Source organism: Macaca nemestrina, chromosome 16 (genome assembly GCF_043159975.1).
Source record: "Macaca nemestrina isolate mMacNem1 chromosome 16, mMacNem.hap1, whole genome shotgun sequence".
Lineage (NCBI taxonomy): Eukaryota > Metazoa > Chordata > Mammalia > Primates > Cercopithecidae > Macaca > Macaca nemestrina.
In genome coordinates, this window is record NC_092140.1 from 83,868,991 (window position 1) to 83,891,801 (window position 22,811).

Genomic DNA, 22,811 nt, shown 5'->3' on the forward strand with positions numbered 1-22,811 from the left:
TCAGATATTGACACCATGCATAGTCTTGTACTTCCCAATCTCCAGAACAAGGAGCCAAATAAACTACTTTTCTTTATAAGTTACCTACTCTGTGACACTCTGTTACAGCAGCAGAAAATGGACTAGGACAAAGACTAAATATACGTTTTTTTATATCACAGTATGTTTGTTTACAAAAACATCTCAAAATGACATGAGAGATCATTGAGTGGTGTTAAAAGAAAAAACAAAGCAACAACAACAACAAAAAACAGACGAGACAGTCTATCAAATTCTGAAGAAAAGTGTCAGGCAAGGCCGGGCGCGGTGGCTCAAGCCTGTAATCCCAGCACTTTGGGAGGCCAAGACGGGCGGATCACGAGGTCAGGAGATCGAGACCATCCTGGCTAACACGGTGAAACCCCGTCTCTACTAAAAAATACAAAAAACTAGCCGGGCGAGGTGGCGGGCGCCTGTAGTCCCAGCTACTCGGGAGGCTGAGGCAGGAGAATGGTCTAAACCCGGGAGGCGGAGCTTGCAGTGAGCTGAGATCCGGCCACTGCACCCCAGCCTGGGCGACAGAGCAAGACTCTGTCTCAAAAAAAAAAAAAAAAAAAAAAAAAAGAAAAGAAAAGTGTCAGGCAAAGTAAAAGTTCAGCTATCCATTCAGGGTCCTAGTTATTCTACGCTTTACCACATTAAAAAATGGGGCCAGGCGCAGTGGCTCACGCCTGTAATCCCAGCACTTTGGGAGGACGAGTTGGGTGGATCACAAGATCAGGATTTCGAGATCAGCCTGGCCAACATGGTGAAACCCCATCTCTACTAAAAATACAAAAATTAGCCACGTCTGGTGGCAGGCACCTCTAATCCCAGCTACTTTGGAGGCTGAGGCAGGAGAACTGCTTGAACCTAGGAGGCTGAGGTTGCAGTGAGCTGAGATCGCAGCACTGCACTCCAGCCTTGGCGACAGAGCAAGACTCCATCTCAGACAAAAAAAAAAAAAAAAAAAAAAAATTGGTGGCCTCCCTGGGCATGGTGCCTCTCATCTGTAATCCCAGCACTTTAGGAGGATTGCTTAGCCCAGGAGTTTGAGACCAGCCTGGGTAATATAATGAGCCCCATCTGTAAAGAAATTTAACAACAACAACCTAAAGCCGGGCATGGTGACACACACCTGTGGCTAAGGTGGGAGGATCACTTGAGCCTAGGGGGTCCAGGCCACAGTGAGCTATGATCCTGCCACTGCACTCCAGCCTGAGCAACAGAACGAGACCCCCCACCACCACCAACAAAAAAAGGTGGCTTGACGGTGGCCATCCTATTGCTCATCTAGAATTGCTTCAGAATATCTAGCCAATACTTATTTTAGTTTATTTTTGCTCTTTCACTCAGGCTGGAGTAAAGTGGCACGATCTCGGCTCACTGCAATCTCCACCTTCCCAGGGTCAAGCAATTCTTCTGCCTCAGCCTCCCGGATTAGCTGAGATTACAGGCACCTGCCACCATGTCCAGATAATTTTTTGTATTTTTAGTAGAGATGGAGTTTTGCCATATTGGCCAGGCTGGTCTTGAACTCCTGACCTCAGGTGATCCACCCACCTCGGCCTCCCAAAGTGCTAGGATTACAGGCGTGAACCACTGCCGCCTGGCCTATGCAATACGATTCTGAGAACAATGGGACTTAGCAAAATCCTGTTTCATATTAATGGAAGTGATAATGTTGTTAGAGGAGGAAGTGGTATATACCTACCATTTATCTCTCAAATAATTTGTCTCTGAAATGATGCTAAATAAAGTAAAACATACATAAATATAAATCATCCATGGGTCCATAGGCCAGGGGCAACTTGGCTAGCATAGGCCCTGTGAGTGATGAGGTCTGCTTGGGAGCCATCTCAAACAGTAAGATTTACTATATGTGATAGGATCAGGATTGAGGCGCACTTAACCAGCACAACCACTGTGTGCTGTGGGGCCAAGGCCAAGCAGATGATCCACGTGGTAAAGAGGTTGGTTACATATGAGGAGATTGAGTGAATAAGTAAATATCTTGAAGATAGTGGGTTATTAATAACTCGAGTTATTAATTTTTGGAGGTACAGATATGAAAAGGGGAAACTAGGCCGGGCGAGGTGGCTCAAGCCTGTAATCCCAGCACTTTGGGAGGCCGAGACGGGCGGATCACGAGGTCAGGAGATGGAGACCATCCTGGCTAACACAGTGAAACCCCGTCTCTACTAAAAATACAAAAACTTAGCCGGGCGAGGTGGCAGGCGCCTGTAGTCCCAGCTACTCGGGAGGCTGAGGCAGGAGAATGGCGTGAACCCGGGAGGCGGAGCTTGCAGTGAGCTGAGATCCGGCCACTGCACTCCAGCCTGGGTGACAGAGCGAGACTCCGTCTCAAAAAAAAAAAAAAAAAAAAAGAAAAGGGGAAACTAGAAAAGCTCAGTGGCATTGGATTAGAATTGGTGTAAATTTGTGGTTTTATTTTTATATTAATATCTATCTGTATTGGTTTTCTATTGCTAATGTAACAAATTACCACAAACTTGGTGGCTTAAAACAACACACATGTATTAACTCAGAGTTCCATAGGTCAGAAGTCCAAGAGGGCTCAGCTGGGTTCTAGGCACAAGGCATCACAAGGCCCAAATCAAGGTATCAGTCAGGCTAGCCTTTGTCTGGGGGCTCTGGGAAAGAATCTGCTTCCAAAGCCATTGTTGGCGGAATTGAGTTCCTTGCATTTGTAGGATTGAGGTTTCTGTTTTCTTGTCTTCAGCTCGGAGACCACCTGTATTCCTCATCACATTTCTCTAATCCCATCATCTAGCCAGCAACAGCACATCAAACTTTCTTATGCTACAAATCTCTCTGACTTCCCTTCTGTTCCCAGCTGGCGGAAACTCTGTTTTTAAAAGATTCACTTGAATTGACCAGGGCTACCTGAATAATCTCATCTTAAGGTCAAATGATTTAGGACTGTAATCACACTTGCAAAAATCCCTTCACTACAGTACCTACTGTAATGTTTGATTGAATAACCAGGAGACAAGAATCTCAGAAAAGCCGCTTTTAGAATTCTGTCTACCATACTATCCATACTTTGTCACTAGGTCAATAGATATCTATATGGATAGACACAGAAATAGAGACATATGTACACATGTATACATACACATATTTCCTATATATGTCTTCTGAAAGGGCCTAGAAGCAATGACACCCCAGTAAAAAGCAGTATACTTTGCACCCAAATCTTGGGTTCTAAATACCACTCCCCGCTAAAAGGAAACATGGCTCCTTGTTGAAATGGATATTTTCATGGCTGAGGCAGGAAAAGTACAAGAGAAATCTGGAACATCTTATACCAGAAAGCAAAGAAGCACTCAAAGAATGATAAGGACGTGCCAAAAGGATACAGGGGTCTGGGCAACAGTGGCTTACGCCTGTAATCTCATTGTCTGAGCCCAGGAGTTTGAGGCCAGCCTGGGCAACACAACGAGACCCCATCTCTATATTTAAAAAATGGAAACAAACAAACAAAAAGGATACAGGGGCCAGCATGAAGCTGATTTCACTGTTCAAATGTGACAATCAAAGTAATGATAGTCATGAATTATAACCTATTGAATAAAATAAATATCCATGAGTGCTTGTTTGTATAAATGAATACCAAAGAGAAAAGGGAAAGTTCTTCCTTACAGCTGAATGCCAGCTAATAAGTATAGAAGGAATGATGGGGTTAGAAATTACTATTTCACAGTCATAAATGATTCAGGCAGAAAACATCAATGGATGCTAAAACCAGTGGGTAAAAGTTTGATGAGGAGCAGGATATTTGCATAGCCTCAAAGTATCTCCCTGAAAATTGCATATCAACTGTTTATTAATTATTCAATAACCACAGTGTAGAGAAACCCAGCGTGTTCCATCATCACCAAGTGATAATAGTCAGCACTACCAATAATGGGACAAACTGGCATCCTATGTTTCCCGATATGATGCACTGAGAAAAACACAGCATCTTTTCTGTGATAGTCCTGTCCAAATACAGAGCCTTATTGGAATCTTGAGGAAACATCAGACAAACCCATATTAAAGGACACTGCAAAGTTCAAAAATGTCAAAATCATTCAAGACAAGGAAAAACTTGGGAATGGTTCCAGCTTGAAAGAGATAGGACAACTAAATGGTCCTAGATTGGATCCTAGATCATGAAGAAAGAACGCAACATGGGAGAAATTTGCTTTTGGTTTTTTTTGTTATGAATAATTTGCTGAAACGATTGGCAAAATTTGAATGGAATCTGTGTATTTGTTGGTAATAGGCATTCATGTTAATTTCTTGATTCTTATGGGTATACTGTGGTTATGAAGGAGAATGTCCTGATTTTTAGAAAATACACACTGAAGTCGGCCAGGTGTGATGGTTCATGCCTGTAATCCCAGCACTTTGGGACGTGGAGGCAGCCATATCCCTTGAGTCCAGGAGTTTGAGACAAGCCTGGACAACATAGCAAGATTCCTTTTGTATTTTCTCTACTAAAAATACAAAAGATTACTGAGGCACAAGAATTGCTTGAGCCCATGGGATGGGGGTTGCAGTGAACCGAGATCATGCCACTGCATTCCAGCTTGCGTGACACAGTGAGACTGTCTCAAAAAAAAAAAAAAAAAAGGAAAATACACACGGAAGTATTCAGGAGTAATGGAGCAATGTGATTACAACTTACACTGAAATGTTTCAGGAAAAAAAAAAAAAAAAGTTTTTAAAACCTTCTGTGTGTTGAATTGTGCCTTCCCAAAAGAAATGTTGACAACCTATGAAAACCTACCTCTGATATCTGTGAATGTGATGTCATTTGGACATGGGGCCTGTGCAGATGTAATCCAATTAAGATCATACTGGATTAGGGTGAACCTGTGTCCTTGAAAGGAGAGGGAGATTTGGAGACACACAGACACATGGGGAATAAGGCCACATGATGGCAGAGGCAGAGATGGCTGTGAGGCAGCTGCAAGCCAAGGAATGCCAAAAGATTTCTGACAAACACCCGCAGCTGAAAGACAAGCATGGAACAGATTCTCCCTCAGATCCTCCTGGAAGGAAGGAACCAACCCTGCAAATATCTTGATTTTGAACTTCTAGCCTCCAGAACTGTGAGAGAATAAGTTTCTGTTGTTCTAAGTTACCCAGTTTGTAGTACTTGGCTATGGCAGCCCTAAGACACTAATACTATAACTGAGAACCCTGGTTTTAAGGGTTTTTTCCCCCTTTTCCTTTTGCCGCCCTTTGTATTAACTTTTTAGTGATAAAATAATAATAACTTTCCTTCTTTCCACCATAAGCTTGCATTGCTAGCTTATCTAGTTAAGTTTACTTAGAAGTTCCAGAGACTGGCCGGGCGTGGTGGCTCACATCTGTAATCCCAGCACTTTGGGAGGCTGAGGCGGGCAGATCACGAAGTCAGGAGATCAAGACCATCCTGGCCAACACAGTGAAACCCCATCTCTACTAAAAATACAAAAATTAGCCAGGCGTGGTGGCACGCACCTTAATTCCAGCTACTCAGGAGGCTGAGGCAGGAGAATAGATTGAACCTGAGAGGCAGAGGTTGTAGTGAGCTGAGATTGTGCCATTGCACTCCAGCCTGGGCAATGGAGCGAGACTCCATCTCAAAAAAAAAAAAAGAAGTTCCAGATAAAGAGACCGGGTCTTGAGACAATTCAGGTGCCTGTGGACTTCTCTCCCCGCAGGAGATTATCTGCAGCTAATTGACAACCTGGACAACTCCGAGATGGTGACAGCCCATTCACCAGTTGGGGCAATAACACAAGTCACTGGAACAGGTCATGTAGACCTGTACTGCCTCACCACCTCCCCGCTTCTTAAACCTTAGCATTTTGCCTGAGAATTTTAAAGTGGTTTTCTTTTTTTTTTTTTTTTTTTTTGAGACGGAGTCTCGCTCTGTCGCCCAGGCTGGACTGCAGTGGCCGGATCTCAGCTCACTGCAAGCTCCGCCTCCCGGGTTTACGCCATTCTCCTGCCTCAGCCTCCCGAGCAGCTGGGACTACAGGCGCCCGCCACCTCGCCCGGCTAGATTTTTGTATTTTTTAGTAGAGACGGGGTTTCACCGTGTTAGCCAGGATGGTCTCGATCTCCTGACCTCGTGATCCGCCCGTCTCGGCCTCCCAAAGTGCTGGGATTACAGGCTTGAGCCACCGCGCCCGGCCATTAAAGTGGTTTTCTTAAGGCAGGAGCCTGAACCACTTCCCCACCGCTAGCTTCAAAACACGAAGTCACCTTCGTTGTACTGCACTTCGTCCTTGTCGTTGGATTTTGCAAGCAGCCAGTGGCTAAACCTGCATTTGGTCACAATATAAATCCTTTGTTTGCTTGCATTAACATCAGCTTCTTAGGTATGCAATTTTCTGAACTTGAAATTCTAAAAAGTCATCTGAAAGAGATTTATAACAATGCGTTCCTATTGTAGGGAAACTTCCCCTTTGCCCTCTAAAGGTTCACTAAAAAATCAACTCAAAAAAGGCATAGGAATTTTCTAAGCTGTACATAGGGAGAAACACAAAGTGATTACTCATCCCCCAACAGGGGTTCAGAAGCTCATACACCATGCTGGCAAAACAAGTTATGGGAGGGGGAAAAAGAGGAATTCTGTTGAGGGGATTACCAGGGAGGAGGAATAGATCAGGGAACAGAGATTACATTATCTTGTGAAAGGGTTTATTCAGGTATGTTTATATCATGGTCTTTCAGGGAGGGGGAAAAAAACCAATTGTTCTTTTTGGTTGGTCTGGATCTTAGGCAGATAAAGGAATTTCAACTGCATTCTGTGCTTTAGGAGAGACAGTATGGGGTAGTGGGGAAGGTCAGAGAGACCTTGAGGCTTCTTCAGTTCAGCATGTCAAAGTGCCATACTTTGGGCCGGGCGCGGTGGCTCAAGCCTGTAATCCCAGCACTTTGGGAGGCCGAGACGGGCGGATCACGAGGTCAGGAGTTCGAGACCATCCTGGCTAACACGGTGAAACCCCATCTCTACTAAAAAATACAAAAAACTAGCCGGGCGAGGTGGCGGGCGCCTGTAGTCCCGGCTACTCGGGAGGCTGAGGCAGGAGAATGGCGTAAAAACCCGGGAGGCAGAGCTTGCAGTGAGCTGAGATCTGGCCACTGCACTCCAGCCTGGGCGACACAGCGAGACTCCATCTCAAAAAAAAAAAAAAAAAAAGTGCCATACTTTGGAGTCTGGGCTTCGGAGCCTCAGCACTATGTATGTATAAAGAATATTTTGGCCGGGCACGGTGGCTCACGCCTGTAATCCTAGCACTTTGAGAGGCCGAGGTGGGTGGATCATGAGGTCAGGAATTCGAGACCAGCCTGACCAACATGGTGAAACCCTGTCTGTACTAAAAATACAAAAATTAGCCGGGTGTGGTGGTGTGCGCCTGTAATCCCAGCTACTCAGGAGGCTGAGACAGGAGAATCGTTTGAACCTGGGAGGTGGAGGTTGCAGTGAGCTGAGATGGTGCCACTGCACTCCAGCCTTGGCAATAGAGCGACTCAGTCTCAAAAAAAAAAAAAGAATATTTTGTCATTTTTCTCTGCATGTGTCTTTCATCCATATACCTATAGGAGCCTTGTGTATGATGTCACTATATATTTTAATTCTCACTTTTTTGCTGCATAGTGCCTCCTTTAAAATGCCCAATATAATAAAAGAGAGAGTTTGCTACTAAAGAGAACATTAGAGAGTTTAATGAGTTAGATTTGAAGCCTGTTTTTGGAACTAACATAACATAGGTGAAAATGCTTAACAATGGCTGACACATAGCAGTAACCCACTAAATGTGTATGTAAATATACGTGTGCATATTAATTACTGTACAATATGTAAATATGTATGTGCATATTAATTATTGCACAATAATTCTGAGCTCCTTGTGTCATCTTTAAAAATTGAAAAACAAACATTCTTCACAGGTTATATCAGGATAAATAATGTGGTAATAAATGTAAAATTTCTTTTTGATCTTGAAACTCTCTTGTTGGGAACATACACATTATCTCTAAAAATGGTACCATTTCACTAATGCATGCTACAATACTATCTGCAAGTGCAGATTATCCAGCATGCCATTGTTAACTTGTTAAGTACTAACTATAAAAAGCACTTTATAATTTTTCATGTGGAATAATCACATTTGTCCCTGAGATCATGTAAAAGCAAATAGCAGAGGCTTTACAGAAAAGGAAAATGAATTTAAGAAGAGTTGAGTAATTTGCTCAAGGTCATGTAGCTTTTAAGAAGAAAAGACAATACAGAGAATGTTCTTGTTTAACATTCCTAAAATACCAGTGTCAGTCATTTCCTTAGAACACAGTTTGGGATTCTAGCCAGAATTAAACATCTGGTTTGAAGCACAGGTTGTTGATAGTACCCAAGAGCTAATCCACCCATTACTATTTACAACAGGATACATTTGATTGCTATATTTATTTTCCCAGTGAGTTTAAAACTCAACCTTAGCATTCTATAACCCAGGAGCACGTTTTTCTTGGATTATATACACCCTACAACAGTGTGATGATCCAAGTCCTTTTGCCTCAGAAAAAGCATTGCTATCAAACAACTAAGAAATAGAAAACATTGTGTTTTTGTTGAGGTCTCAGCTTTGTTTTTGTGGCCAGATTCTGCATGAATACGCGAGGTTTTGGGACAAGGTCTGCTGGATTGTCTTAACCTAAATTAAACACCAAATCTAATGCTGACATAGCACAAACTGTACCACTTTTCTAGCACTTTGCTTGTCCTCTCTACATAGGGTCATGTTAAGTTATTGAAAGCAAAAGAAACTTAGGGTGATATGTGTTTGCTCTTCAAAATACTTTTTTTTGTTTGTTTGTTTTTGTTTTTTGAGACGGAGTCTCGCTCTGTCGCCCAGGCTGGAGTGCAGTGGCGCAATCTCGGCTCACTGCAAGCTCCGCCTCCTGGGTTCACGCCATTCTCCTGCCTCAGCCTCCTGAGTAGCTGGGACTACAGGCGCCCGCCACCGCGCCCGGCTAATTTTTTGTATTTTTAGTAGAGACGGGGTTTCACCGTGGTCTCGATCTCCTGACCTTGTGATCCGCCCGCCTCGGCCTCCCAAAGTGCTGGGATTACAGGCGTGAGCCACCGTGCCCGGCCCAAAATACTTTTATCTTTCACAATTCTGTGCCGTGAAGCCTACCTGTCTCATCAATGTGATGTCCCTATACTGTAGCCACAAGAACAGAGTGGCCTTTTCGGGGTCAACTAAGTGGGGTTCAGATGGAGCTATACTCTGGCAAACAAACATAGAAATATGTTTGAAGGAATTCTGAAAGCACTATTCAAACAGTTAAAAATGTCTTATATCAATAAACAATTTGTGGCCGGGCATGGTGGCTCACACCTGTAATCCCAGCACTTTGGGAGGCTGGGTGGATCACATGAGGTCAGAAGTTCAAGACCAGCCTGGCCAACATGGTGAAACCCCAGCTCCACTTAAAAATACAGAAATTAGCTGGGCGTGGTGGTGGGCACCTGTAATCCCAGCGACTCGGGAGGCTGAGGCAGGAGAATTCCTTGAACCTGGGAGGCAGAGGTTGCAGTGAGCCAGGATCGCACCATTGTACTCCAGCCTGGATGACAAGAGTGAAACTCTGTCTCAAAAGAAAAAATAAAAATAAAAATAAACAATTTGTATATGTTTACCTATTCTACATTCTTCTGAAAAGTGTTAAATTCACTCACATTGCCTATGTTTGAATACACTCTGCATGTTTTGTGATCCTTCCCTCACAAACCAGCCAATGATTCTTCTGCTGCACTGCACACCACCTACTGTGGTACAAACCAAACAAAAAAGCCCAAATTGTTATTCCGTTTACACACATCCTTGTGGTCTTGCCCTAATGCTCTGAGAAATACCTACTTAGAAACAACTTAAAATACATGTTTAATGCTTCTCCCTATACTTTGTCTTTTTTTTTTTTTTTTTCTTGGAGACAGAGTTTCACTCTTGTTGCCCAGGCTGGAGTGCAGTGGTATGATCTTGGCTTACTGTAACCTCTGCCTCCTGGGTTCAAGTGATCCTCCTGCCTCAGCCTCCCGAGTAGCTGGGATTACAGATGCCCGCCACCACACCCAGCAAATTTTTTGTATTTTTAGTAGAGACGGGGTTTTGCCATGTTGGGCAGGCTGGTCTCGAACTCCTGACCTCAGGTGACCCACCCTCCTCGGCCTCCCAAAGTGCTGGGATTACAGGTTTAAGCCACCCTGCCCGGCTACTTTGTCTATTTCTAGCCTCCTGAGCTGTCATTCTGTCACAGTTTAGTCACTTCTCTCTAACATCTTTCTGAACAAACAGCAAACTTATAAAGATGCTTATAAAGGTGCTGATAATGATGACTAATTAACTCTAGTGTTCTTTAGCTACTGAGATACCTTGGCTGTACCTCAGAATCCCTGGGGAACATTTTAAACTCCCAGAGTCTAGGCTGCACCCCAGACCAATAAAATCAGAATCCTGGGGTAGGACCCAATCCTCAGTGATGCTAAAACCTGCCAGGTGATTCCAAAGTATAGCCAACATTGAGAACCACTGATTTTCCAGCTGCTAGTCAACAGCATTTCCCCCTTGTCCATGACAATATTCTTGATTGGACTTCAGATTCAGAGGCTCAGATATGTCTGTCTGTTCTTACACTGTTAGTGTTGACCTTATATACTGGGACATTGGCCCAGCTCAGTAATATCCATCCCTGGAAACCATGCACTCTTACTAACTAAACTTCTGTTTTTTTTGTTTTTTTTTTTTTTTTTTGAGACGGAGTCTCGCTCTGTCGTCCAGGCTGGAGTGCAGTGGCGCGATCTCGGCTCACTGCAAGCTCCGCCTCCCGGGTTCACGCCATTCTCCTGCCTCAGCCTCCCGAGTAGCTGGGACTACAGGCGCCCACAACCGCGCCCGGCTAATTTTTTGTATTTTTAGTAGAGACGGGGTTTCACCGTGGTCTCAATCTCCTGACCTTGTGATCCGCCCGCCTCGGCTTCCCAAAGTGCTGGGATTACAGGCGTGAGCCACCGCGCCCGGCCAACTAAACTTCTGAAACTGGAGTGAGCAGGGAGAGAATTCTAGTTCTCCTTTGATAGTGTTAAATTTGCGCCTACAATTTAAAGCTGTGGACAAGGCTACCCAAACCCTTTTTGATCTAAACTTACTACTGTGCAATCTCATTTAATCACCTGGCTTTGGATATACTCTATGTGACAATGAGTTCCAAACTCATATCTTCAATCTGGGCATTTTCCCTGAATTCCACACTTGCACTTCAATAACTTACTCCACTTGGATATTTAGCAGGCTCTCAAAACGTAACAAGTCCAAACATGAGCTCATGACAATACCTTGGTTCACCACGACTACCAGAAACGCCTCTCACAGCCTTCCCCAACTTAGCTGATGAAAACTCCATCCTGCCAGTGATAGAAATTCCAACCTTGATATCATCCTTGACTCTTTCTCTATACCTGACATCCAATCTGTTCTTGTTCATCTTACTTTTTAAATCCTGTTCATTATACTTTACAAATATATCCAGAATCTCACCACTTCTCACCATCTCTGCTGCACCATGCTGGCCCAAGCCGCTATCATTTTTCATCTGAATTATTGCAACAGCCTCCCAACCGGTCTCCCTGCTTCCACCCTTGCCTTTTGTCTTAGACGACTTGGGCTGACATAACAAAACACCATAGATTGAGTAGCTTAAACAACTAAAAATTATTTTCTGACATATCTAGAAGCTTGAAGTCCACCAAGGTGTTAGCAGGGTCGATGTCCGGTGAGGACTCCCCCCCTGGAGTTGCAGAAGGCTTCCTTCTCACTATCCTCATACAGCCTTTCCTCTGTGCTCACATGGAAAGAGAGAGATCTCTCTCTCTTCCTTTTCTTATAAGACCGCTAATCTCATCATGAGGGCCCCTCCCTCATGACCTCATCTAAACCTCATCTAAACAAAGGCCATACCTGTATATACCATTGCGTTGGGGGTTAGGGTTCAACACAGGAATTTAGGGAGGACACAAACCTTCAATCTATAACATTTTGCTTCAGTCTGTTTTCAGTCTAACAGCCTGAGTGATGATGTTAAAACATGTAACACCATGTTCCTTTCCACAAAATCTTTCAAACATTTTCCGTTTCATGCAGAATAAATGCCAAAGGCTTTGCTATGACTTAAATGACACTATACTGTATGGCCCACATGTTATGTTATGTTATGTTATGTTATGTTATGTTATATTTGTATCCTCATTTCATCCTGCTCTCTTCCTCTGCTCATGTTGGCCTTTTTGAGGTTCATGAAACACTGGCACTCTCCCACCCAGGGTCTTTGACTTCTTTTCCCTCTGCTCACAGCTGATATGCAGCTGGGGCTCCACATGAGGCCCTGATGAATGTTTATGACCTGTCTCAGTGTTTATTTGCTTGGGCACCTATTCTGGTTTGTCAGTGCCCGTGGCATACTGGTTGATAAACACTTTGACTATAAACGTGATTTTACCCAAAATACTCTTCCTGTACTCACACATCCTTTACGTCCCTACTCAGAGGCCACATTAATACTTCTCCTGGCCATGCCATCTAAAATTTCATATACCACATCCCATTCTCTTTTCTTATTTTCTTTTTGAGATGGGATCTTGCTCTGTCATCCAGGCTGGAGTGCAGTGCCATGATCTCGGCTCACTGAAGCCTCAACCTCCTGAGCTCAATCAATCCTCCTGCCTCAGCCTCCCAAGTCCCAAGCTGAGACCACCGCGACATGCCACCACACCTCTAATTTTGGTGTTTTTTGTAGGGAAGCGATCTCATCATATTGCCCAGGTTGGTCTTGAACTCCTGGCCTCAGGTGATCCATCCACTTTGGTCTCCCAAAGTGCTAGGATTACATGCGTGAGTCACCACACCCACCCCAGTTCTCTTTTCACTTTAATTTCCTCTCCTCCATTCTTGTCTTAGTTATCTATTGCTTATAACAAATTATCCTGACAGATAGTGGCTTAAAACAACATTAAATAGTTATTTTCTCAAATAATTTCTAAGAGTCAGAAATTCAGGAGCAGCTTAGCTGCATGTTTCTTTTTTTTTTTTTTTTTTTTGAGACGGAGTCTTGCTATGTCGCCCAGGCTGGAGTGCAGTGGCCGGATCTCAGCTCACTGCAAGCTCCGCCTCCCGGGTTCACGCCATTCTCCTGCCTCAGCCTCCCGAGTAGCTGGGATTACAGGCGTCCGCCACATCGCCCGGCTAGTTTTTTGTATTTTTTAGTAGAGACGGGGTTTCACCGTGTTAGCCAGGATGGTCTCGATCTCCTGACCTCGTGATCCACCCGTCTCGGCCTCCCAAAGTGCTGGGATTACAGGCTTGAGCCACCGCGCCCGGCCAGCTGCATGTTTCTGCCTCAGGTTGCAGTCAAGATGTCAACTAGAATTGTAGTCAACTTGATGGGGGCTGAAGGTTACACCAGATAGTCCTGTTCAATGTTGGAGGAAACAAACAGCATAGGAATATAAATGCCTGAAGGCAAGAGCCATTGGAGGCCTCTTTGGAGGCTAGCTACTACAGTATGCCTGCATCTAATTAAGACCACATTTCTCAGTTTCTCTTGTGACTGGGTTTGGCCGTGTAACTAAATTTTGGCCGGTGAAACGTAAATAAAAGCATTGTATGCAATCTTTAGGTTGTACCCTTAAAGGGAATGAACTTCCCTTCAGTATCCTGTTCCCCCTTCTCACTGGCTACATTGTGTATGTGTGGGATGCAAATAAGAGCAACATGGTAGATAGGGCAGAGCAAAGCAACTGGAGAAGCCTAGATCCTTGACTCCGTTAAGTCCTCATCCTAGCCCCTGGCCTGCATATGCCTGAACTGGTATCTCAGAGCAAACTTCCATGTGTTTAAACTATAGCTATTTTCATTCTCTACAATTGCAGCTGAGCCTAAAGTTTAACTAACATAAGTTACATAACTTATATAAGATGAGTTAGACAGAAGTCCAACGACACATGGAGATGGCCTGAGGAAGTAAGATAATGGCCAACTAGTACTTACAGAATAACAAATATAGCAACTCCTCATGTGTAGTATTACATTGTAGGAATATACTGCAATTTATTCCTCTATGGTTGATATGCATTTGAGTAGTTTCTAGTTTTACACTCCAGTGAATAATGCTGATATGAACATTTTCATATACGACTTTTGGTGAATACGTGTACACAGTTGTGTTGGACATCTGGGAATGGAATTGCTGGATATAAAAACATTCAGCCTTAGATGATTCTGCTAAACTGTTTTCCAAAAAGGTTGTATTAATTTACTAGTCCACCAGTAGAGTGCAAGAATTTTAGTTGTTTCACATCTTTGCCCAAAATAGTCTTTCTTTTTCATTGTAACCATTTTGTTGAGTGTATAGAGATACCTCATTATGATTGTAGCTTGCATTTCCTCTGTGACAAATTAAGTTCCTTTTTATATATTTGTTAGCCATTTGGATATTTGTGTGTATGTGTGTAAAGTGCTTGTTCAAGTATTTTGCTCTGCTTACTTTGTTTTTTCAGAGCTTACATAATAATGATCACTGCATTTATTGAATATACTATGTTGGATACATGATATGAAGCATTTCATACTTACCTAATGTATACAACCACCCTATTCAGTAGGTCATGTAAATATTATTCCTGTTTCACAGGAGAAGAAACTGAGGCCCTGAGATGTTCAGTAATTTGCCCAAAGTCACTCAGTTGTACATAGTAGTGCCAAAATCTAAACACAGGACTATTTAACAAAACCAGAAGCTTGAACAGCAAACCTTTCGTTGTGAAGCAGGTTCGCTAATTACTAATCCTGAGTGAGAACCTCCACTGCATGGAGAATAGCAAAGTTCACTATGCCAAACATCAGAAACAGGAGTCCATATATTTATGCCCACTGCATCGTGGGCTACTATTTAGGTCCACCATATACTGGTCATCTACTTGCCTGAGTTTAATGAGACAGAACACACTCATACACAAGTTATATGAAACTGGTTTACTACTTACAGATAGCAAGGAACAGAAGATATCTCAGATCCATTGTGAACAAGTCCCTAAGGCTCAAGAAAGCTGCCCAGGAAGGATGCGGTCTTGACTGTGCATGCCCCACTTGCACCACAGCTGAGGGACCCCGAAAAGCAGTCTGCCCTGGGTTATCCGCTTTAGAGGCCATGCCACTGGGCAAAGCTTTGAAGGACATCCTGCTCCTAAGGGACAGAGGAACAAAGCCTGGGCTGTCCCAGGCAGTCCCTCTCTAACTCAAGATGTTACATTGCTTAGGAGGGACAGAAACGGCCGGGCGCGGTGGCTCAAGCCTGTAATCCCAGCACTTTGGGAGGCCGAGGTGGGCGGATCACAAGGTCAGGAGATCGAGACCACAGTGAAACCCCGTCTCTACTAAAAATACAAAAAATTAGCCGGGCGCGGTGGCGGGCGCCTGTAGTCCCAGCTACTCAGGAGGCTGAGGCAGGAGAATGGCGGGAACCCAGGAGGCGGAGCTTGCAGTGAGCCGAGATCGCGCCACTGCACTCCAGCCTGGGCAACAGCGTGAGACTCCGTCTCAAAAAAAAAAAAAAAAAAAAAAAAAGGAGGGACAGAAACAAGGCCTGGGCTATTTCAGGCAGTTTCTTTCTATCTCAGGATACAACATTCCCAGCACATGACAACCACGGACAAGAAATGAGGGAGAAGTGGATTGGTTCATGGCCACTCGGAGAAGTGTCCTGCATTGATAGATAACATAGGACCACTCACTTTCTTCAGACCACATGTAACCTCATTACCTTAACAATTCTCATCACTCTCTCTTGGTCAAGGATTGTCTCACTGGTAATTCAAGGAGAGGAGCCATATATTTAGGTAGGTGCAAAAGTAAATGTGGTTTTTGCCATTATTTTTAATGATAAAAACTGCAATTATTTTTGCACCAACCTAATAATTGGTGGGCTACTGGGAACTATTCTGAAAAGTCTTGAACTCTAACCCATGTGATGTGCCTATGGCGAATCCCAACCCTATATCCCAGTCCTGGAAACATGAAAGGTCATGGAAATTCCTAATGACTCCTTTTCTAAGTCAAGTCAAACCGGAGAACCCAAGGCCTTATCCACAGAAATGAAATTCTTGTTAGCTACCAGAAGATATCAGGATGGAACATTGTCACAAAATGTCTATGGAATGCCCGGTGTCTCCTAGTTATGGCAACAGAGTTCCAGCTTCACTGGAAACTGTATTCTGTGCCAGGAATTTCTATATTGGTAAGAAAAGCTATAAACACTTTTCTATATGAAAAGTGAAAGGTGAACAGACAGAATCTTGTTATTCCAGCTTCATATTTAAGAGCATCTAATCACTTTATTTTAAATAAGGAGACAGAGGCTAGAGAAGCCAAATGACTCACCAGCATTGTGCACAAACTACTGGCATAGCTAGAACATAAATTTAAGTCTTCTGAGCCCCAAGTTTAGCTTTTCATATTTTGGAAGATGATTGTGACAAAATGTCTCTTTTGACAAAATTCAGAATTTGACATGTTTTTCACTTATTATAATTATCCCAATGAGCAGCTGTGCATTACTTTATAAAATCAAAATGATTATGTCAAAGTTTCTGAACCTATCAGAATCAACATTAATAAAAATCTTAACATTCCAATATTTACCCCTATAATTACACGATCAAATGATCTCTACAATGATACTGTTTTATACAACTTGTCAAAATTTCATGAATTGCAAACATGCTATATTTGGGCTAAAATGTCTTTTCTTTAACGGTGTTAAAATAGTAAGCCTTAGAGTATAGCGCAAAGAATTCTACTTAAGAATGGAAAGATATACTATTTTTCGGATGGCAATGTGTACTGTCACTTGGGGAAATGAGGAATGGAGAAATGTGCTTTAAATGATATTTCCTACCCTCAGATAAGTAGGAATTTCCTTGTTTGTCAATTCAAATCTGAGGAGTAGGTAACAGCTGCCATATCTGGGTTCTAACACTATGTAGTAGCTGTCACAAGATGTCTGCTGGCTACAGAAATGGAAGGAATTTCCCTTAACTTTGGGGAAACTTCTGTAGACTCTGTCAGTGGCGTTGGCAGGGAGATTACCCTGAAGGGTTTCTTCAGCTGTGATAAATGAATCAAACAGAAACACTCTAAAGTACTTTTCATTTTTTGTGTGTACTTTTTTTTTTTTTTTTTCAAACGAAGTCTCACTCTGTCAGCCAGGCCAGAGTGCAATGGCATGATCTCAACTCACTGCCATGTCTGCCTCCCAGGGTTCAGTGATTCTCCAGCCTCAACCTCTGGAGTAGCTGGGATTACAGGTGTGCACCACCGCACCCAGCTAATTTTTGTATTTTTAGTAGAGACCAGGTTTCACCATGTTGCTCAGTCAGGCTGGTCTCCAACTCCTGACCTCAAGTGATCTGCCTGCCTCGGCCTCCCAAAGTGCTGGGATTATAGGCATGAGCCACCACACCCGGCCTTAAAGTACCAGTTATTTTTACCCAACATCTGTTCCTTTTTCAAAGATGCCCCTTCTTAGGGAACTCCTAATTGTTCTGATGTTTTAACTCTAAGCCATCACTTTTGTGAGCTTCATAGTCCTTTGTAAATATCACCAGGTATGTAAGAAAACATGTGGTACAGTGGAAAGAGTAATGGCCACAAAGGCAGAAGACCTGAACTTGAGACCTGGCAAAGCCATTTAAAGAGTTTTGTGACCTCAGGCAATCATTGAAACTCTCTGAACTTTGGTTGCTTTATTTGTATGATGGAAATATTAATCATAATAACCCCACCTGTCCTATCTACCTTTTAGAAGCTTGTGAGGGCCATAAATTGCACCTTGATGCAATATAAATTGATGTTATAATTTTTGAGTTGTCAATGTAAGAGCTTTATATATTTTTTCTAATAATACTTAAATTTGTCCTCAAGGATTCTTAACTTCAGTTTCAGTGGCTTTTGGTTTTAAATTGCTAAAGCATTACAGAGCCAAATCTTTGGTGTTTTTTTTTTTTTTTTTTGAGACGGAGTCTCTTTTTTGAGATGGAGTCTTGCTCTGTCGCCCGGGCTAGCATGCAGTGGCATGATCTCGGCTTACTGCAAGCTCCACCTCCCAGGTTCACGTCATTCTCCTGCCTCAGCCTTCCAAGTAGCTGGGATTACAGGCATGCACCACCACACCCTACTAATTTTTAGTAGAGACAGGGTTTCTCCATGTTGGTCAAGCTAGCCTCGAACTCCCAGCCTCAGGTGATCCTCCTGCCTTGGCCTCCCGAAGTGCTGGGATTACAGGTGTGAGCCACCACACCTGGTGAGTGTGTTTTATCTTGAAATCCCTTTCAGAATAGAAATAAAGTGCTGGGATTACAGGAGTGAGCCACCACGCCCAGCCTAAAGTTTCTTTTTGATTTAATCTTCTCTCTTAAAGCTCATAGGGCTGGCTAAAATTGCTCATTGTATTTCTGAATTTCCATTCCCCAACAACGCCTCATTTTACATTTTTCTTTACACAATTTTTGGAATCCTTTTTCTTTTCACTCAGTTCTCCTCTTCCCCAACCAAAATGTCTTTTGCTCGGATTAAACTCATTTACTGGCCGGGCATGATGGCTCACGCCTGTGATCCTAACACTTTGGGAGGCCGAGGCGGGCGGATCACGAGCTCAGGAAATCGAGACCATCCTGGCTAACATGGTAAAACCCCATCTCTACTAAAAATACAAAAAAAATTAGCTGGGCGAGGTGGCGGGCGCCTGTAGTCCCAGCTATTTGGGAGGCTGAGGCAGGAGAATGGCGTGAACCCTGGAGGCAGAGCTTGCAGTGAGCTGAGATCGCACCACTGCACTCCAGCCTGGGCAATAAAGTGAGACTCCCTCTCAAAAAAATCAAACAAACAAACAAATAAACTCATTTACCAAAGGAACGAATACATGATTATTCCCCAGAGGCAGTTTCATTTGAAAAGAAAAACTTCTTAATGAATCTCTAATTGGCCAAATTTCAGGTAATCTAACAATCCTAGATTTCAGGACTTTCTTATATCTCTTAAAACATATTCCTAGGTAATTGTCTAGTACGGGTGGTTTTTCAAACATTTAAAAGCCATTGAATTCTTGCTTCAAATAAAATTAGGCAGTAGCCGAGTGAGTAGAAGACATAAAGGGCTAAAGTACTTGGCTAAATGGGGATGGGGGCCCAGGACCCTCCCCACTCACCTCTGCTTCTCTTCACCAGCCACCACTGTGGAACAACTCCAGTAAGAGGCCAGCCCATATTTGCACCCAAATGCACACACCTACGGGGAAAGAATGGATGACACACAAGTAGAGAGCCCATTCTTGGGCGTCCAAAAGGAGCCTGTAGATGTCTGTTGCCATAATAAATCACATTCACATTTTTTAAAACACTTTGAGAATGTGGCAAAACAAGAAGTGAATGGAGTGAGAAATCTCAGGTTTAGAACTTTGGTGTGAGATGTGGTTATGTTCTAAAACAAATATGGTCAACTAAGTGTATTCTTGAGGCCAACCTGTCTATTATTAGCTCCTTTTGGAGAATTGGTTTTCCCCCAATGTGGGTTTTCCCTTCCTCAAACTTTAAATTTCATCCAACTACCAAAATAATTTTCTCCTTTGAAACAAGAGTTCCAGGGGTATTTTCCTAGTAAAGTACAATGTGGAAGATGGCCTCCAGAAAGACCATGCTGTTCCTCTTTTTGTTGATCTCTAGGTCTGTGTTTCTTACCCTGCAGGTACCTCACACCCAACAGCACCTAAACAGACTCTTAGAACTTCCCTCAAAGCTTGTCCCTCCTCTAGGTTATCCTATCCAGTCACAAAGTTAAAAGTCACCATAAAGACAGCAACCATTAAATTACTGGGGCTCTAAGTTAGGCATATCATGAAGAGCAGGATTTTTCAATTTCAACAGTACTGACACTTGGGGCAGGATAACTCTTTGTCGCGTGGGCCTATTCTGTGCATTGTAGGATGTTTAGCAGCATCCCTGGCCTTTACACACTAGATGCTAGCAGCACCTACCCACTTTGAGGCTATACAATCAAAAATATCTCCAGGCATTGCCAGATGTCTGCTAGAGGAAAAATCAACTCCATTTGAGAACCACTGATGTGTATGATCTCTATTCCTCACAATACCCACATGGGGCAGAGGAGGAAACTGGACCTCTGAGGAATTAAGGGACTTGGCCTTGGTTGTGTGACCAGTATATGGCAGAGCTGGTCTCAAAGTACTATAAAAGCCATCTCCCCTTCTCTCTGCTGCCTTCCAGTACCCAATTCTCTCTTTCTTCTAGTTTTTATCTATGCTAATCTCTCATGTGACGTGCCTTTCATGTTTTATTTATTTGTTTTGTAGAGATGAGGTCTTACCATGCTGCCCAGGCTGACCTTAAACTCCTGGCCTCAGGTGATCCTCCTGCCTCAGTCTCCAGACGTGCTGGGATTACAGGCATGAGCAACTAACCCTGGCCCATGTGAAATGTCTTAATTTTGCTCCCTGCTTTCTGGATTGCCTTAGCTCAGATCTGTATTTCTTACCTAGCCATAACTAGGTTCTGAATTTATCTTCCCAATTTCAGTCTCTTCATCTTTCAATCTCTGTTTCACATTGTTAGAGCTAACTTTGTGAAACAGATATTATTAGTGTAACTGCCTTATTGAAAAACTTTCTGTGCCTTCCACATTGCCTACAACAGTGGTTCCCAAAGGATGATCCTGAGACTGGCATCATTGGTATTACCTGGCAATTTGTTAGAACTGCAAATCCTTGGGCCCCATCCCAGACCTGAATCAGAAACTATTTCTTTCTTTTTTTTTTTTTTTTTGAGACAGAGTCTGTCTCTGTCACCCAGGTAGAGGCGGGGTTTCACCATGTTGGCCAGGCTGGTCTTCAACTCCTGACCTCAGGTGATCCTCCTGCCTTGGCCTCCAAAAGTACTGGAATTACAGGAGTGAGCCACTGCACCTGGCCATAAATCTGTTTTAACACACCCTCCTCCAAGTGGTTCTGATGCTTACTTTGTGAAACTCTGGCCTAGTCTACAAAACCCCAATGTCTTAGGATGGCATAGAAACCCTGACTGCCTTTCCCACCATGTTCCTTGTCATTATTTTCTCCTCTCCCACCCTTGCCTACACTTCAATTTCATTCTTTCGTTAGCTATCAAACCTGCATTTGTCTGTTTGTTCTAAGCACCAATAATAAAAGCAAGACAGTCCAGCTCCTAAGTGCCTTGCTGACCTAGGGCTGGGGTGCTCCAGCCACATGACAAGCCCTGGAATTAAGTACACACCATGTCATTTTAAGTGACAAGCCTCTGCCGTAGCATCTTCTTCTTCCTGGTGAATTCCTATGTCTTTGGTGGCTCATTCTCAAATGTCCCTGTTCCTGAATTACTCAGAGGGCTAATCCCTAGTTTCCCTGTGCCTCCACAGCTGCCTGTCATTTCATTTATCCCAAAGTGGCATTCCCATTTGTTTACCTGTCTACTAGGATACTCCTAGAATGCAGGTAATGTGAGGGAGGAGCCTTCACTCATCTTTGTGTAGATGGCATTGTGACCCTGGTGACCAACCCTGGCACACATCAGAACCATCTGGGAGCTTTTCAAAAATATGAATGCCAGAGCTCACCCCTGGACCTACAGAAACTGAGCCTTACAAATCCATATTTTAAAATGTCCCCACATCACCATTGCACACTGTTCTGCACAGAGCAGGTCTTTTTTTTTTTTTTTTTTAACAGTTCTCGAATGTCTAGTCAATTACTTAGCAAGGCTGCCCGGAGAATCACGTCTACCTTAGCTTACTTCTCCAGCTTTGTGGGGTTTGGTTTTCTTTTGATTTCAGTTTCCATTTCCTCTAACTTGAAAGTATGTGCCTTGGTAACAGCCACACCGCAGTCATTACTGATAAAAGGCGACATTTTGTTGAGATGATTTTAGTTATTGACCCAATCTCTGGTATTTTGAGGTTAATATGTTTTTTACAGTCTCAAATATCCAGCGGTCCTCAAATTAGAGTTGCCTGTTAAACAGTTTCTCAAGTATCTTTCAGGATTGTAGTCACTTTGCGGGCTAATCGCTCACCAGGTGTCCGTGGCTGATCCCAGTTATTCTGATTAACCTCTAAGGTGATTGTGAGGCCTTAAACCCTCTCACCTGTAGCCGATCAAGCCAGCTCAAGTCAACATCCCGGGCTGTGAACCCGCGATAAGGTCGGAGGGGGCCTCAGTGGAGAATAGATGGGGAAGTTCTCTGGGGCGGGCGCAGTTTGCCGCTGATTCTGAGAAACCGAAACTCAGCTGTTAAAACCGCTGCCTCTGCACTTTGGAATCCCGTCCGGAGACTCGCTAAGCGTCCCAGCCGCATCCCTCCCGCAGCGACGGCGGCCCGGGACCCGCGGGCTGTGAACCATGTACACACGCAGCAGAGTGGTGAGCTCCGGGCTCGGCGCCTCCCCTGCCTCCCGCCCGACCCGGGACCCCCGGGGCCCTTACGGGCGGCACGGGGAGCTGGGCCCGCTGGAAGACCAGAGACAGGGTTTGCCGGCAGCCCCTGAGAGCCCTTCGCGGGAGAGCATCGTGCACGCTGGCCAGAGACAGTGAGTATTTTAACAACCTGGCTTCGGGGCGGGAGCCCGGGCCCCAAACATACAAGCACCTTC

At 43.8% G+C, this 22,811-nt stretch overlaps 2 protein-coding genes across 38 annotated transcripts in view; one reads left to right on the plus strand and one right to left on the minus strand.

Annotated features, from left to right (window-relative positions):
* The window catches only part of LOC105491722 (DnaJ heat shock protein family (Hsp40) member C15), a 138,735-nt gene extending 116,301 nt beyond the window's left edge, over positions 1-22,434 (minus strand). For both annotated transcript variants that reach the window (XR_011614865.1, XM_071081434.1), the window contains exons 1-2: positions 22,307-22,434; positions 19,342-19,421 (exon numbers count right to left, since the gene is read on the minus strand). Coding sequence is in view for 1 of the 2 variants with exons in the window: in XM_071081434.1 (XP_070937535.1) it covers positions 19,342-19,399 (58 nt within the window). In the remaining variant the exon portion in view is untranslated. The remainder of the gene's footprint in view (positions 1-19,341; positions 19,422-22,306) is intronic.
* Positions 22,435-22,438: 4 nt separating this feature from the next.
* LOC105491720 (epithelial stromal interaction 1) overlaps positions 22,439-22,811 on the plus strand; it is a 307,766-nt gene continuing 307,393 nt past the window's right edge. For 23 of the 36 annotated variants that reach the window (XM_071081416.1, XM_071081409.1, XM_071081403.1 and 20 more), the window contains exon 1: positions 22,516-22,748. In XM_071081416.1, coding sequence (XP_070937517.1) covers positions 22,561-22,748 — 188 coding nt within the window. In that variant the 5' untranslated portion in view covers positions 22,516-22,560. Of the gene's footprint in view, positions 22,749-22,811 lie in introns of all 36 variants that reach the window. The other 13 variants (XM_071081429.1, XM_011758361.3, XM_071081425.1 and 10 more) reach the window with 1 other exon arrangement.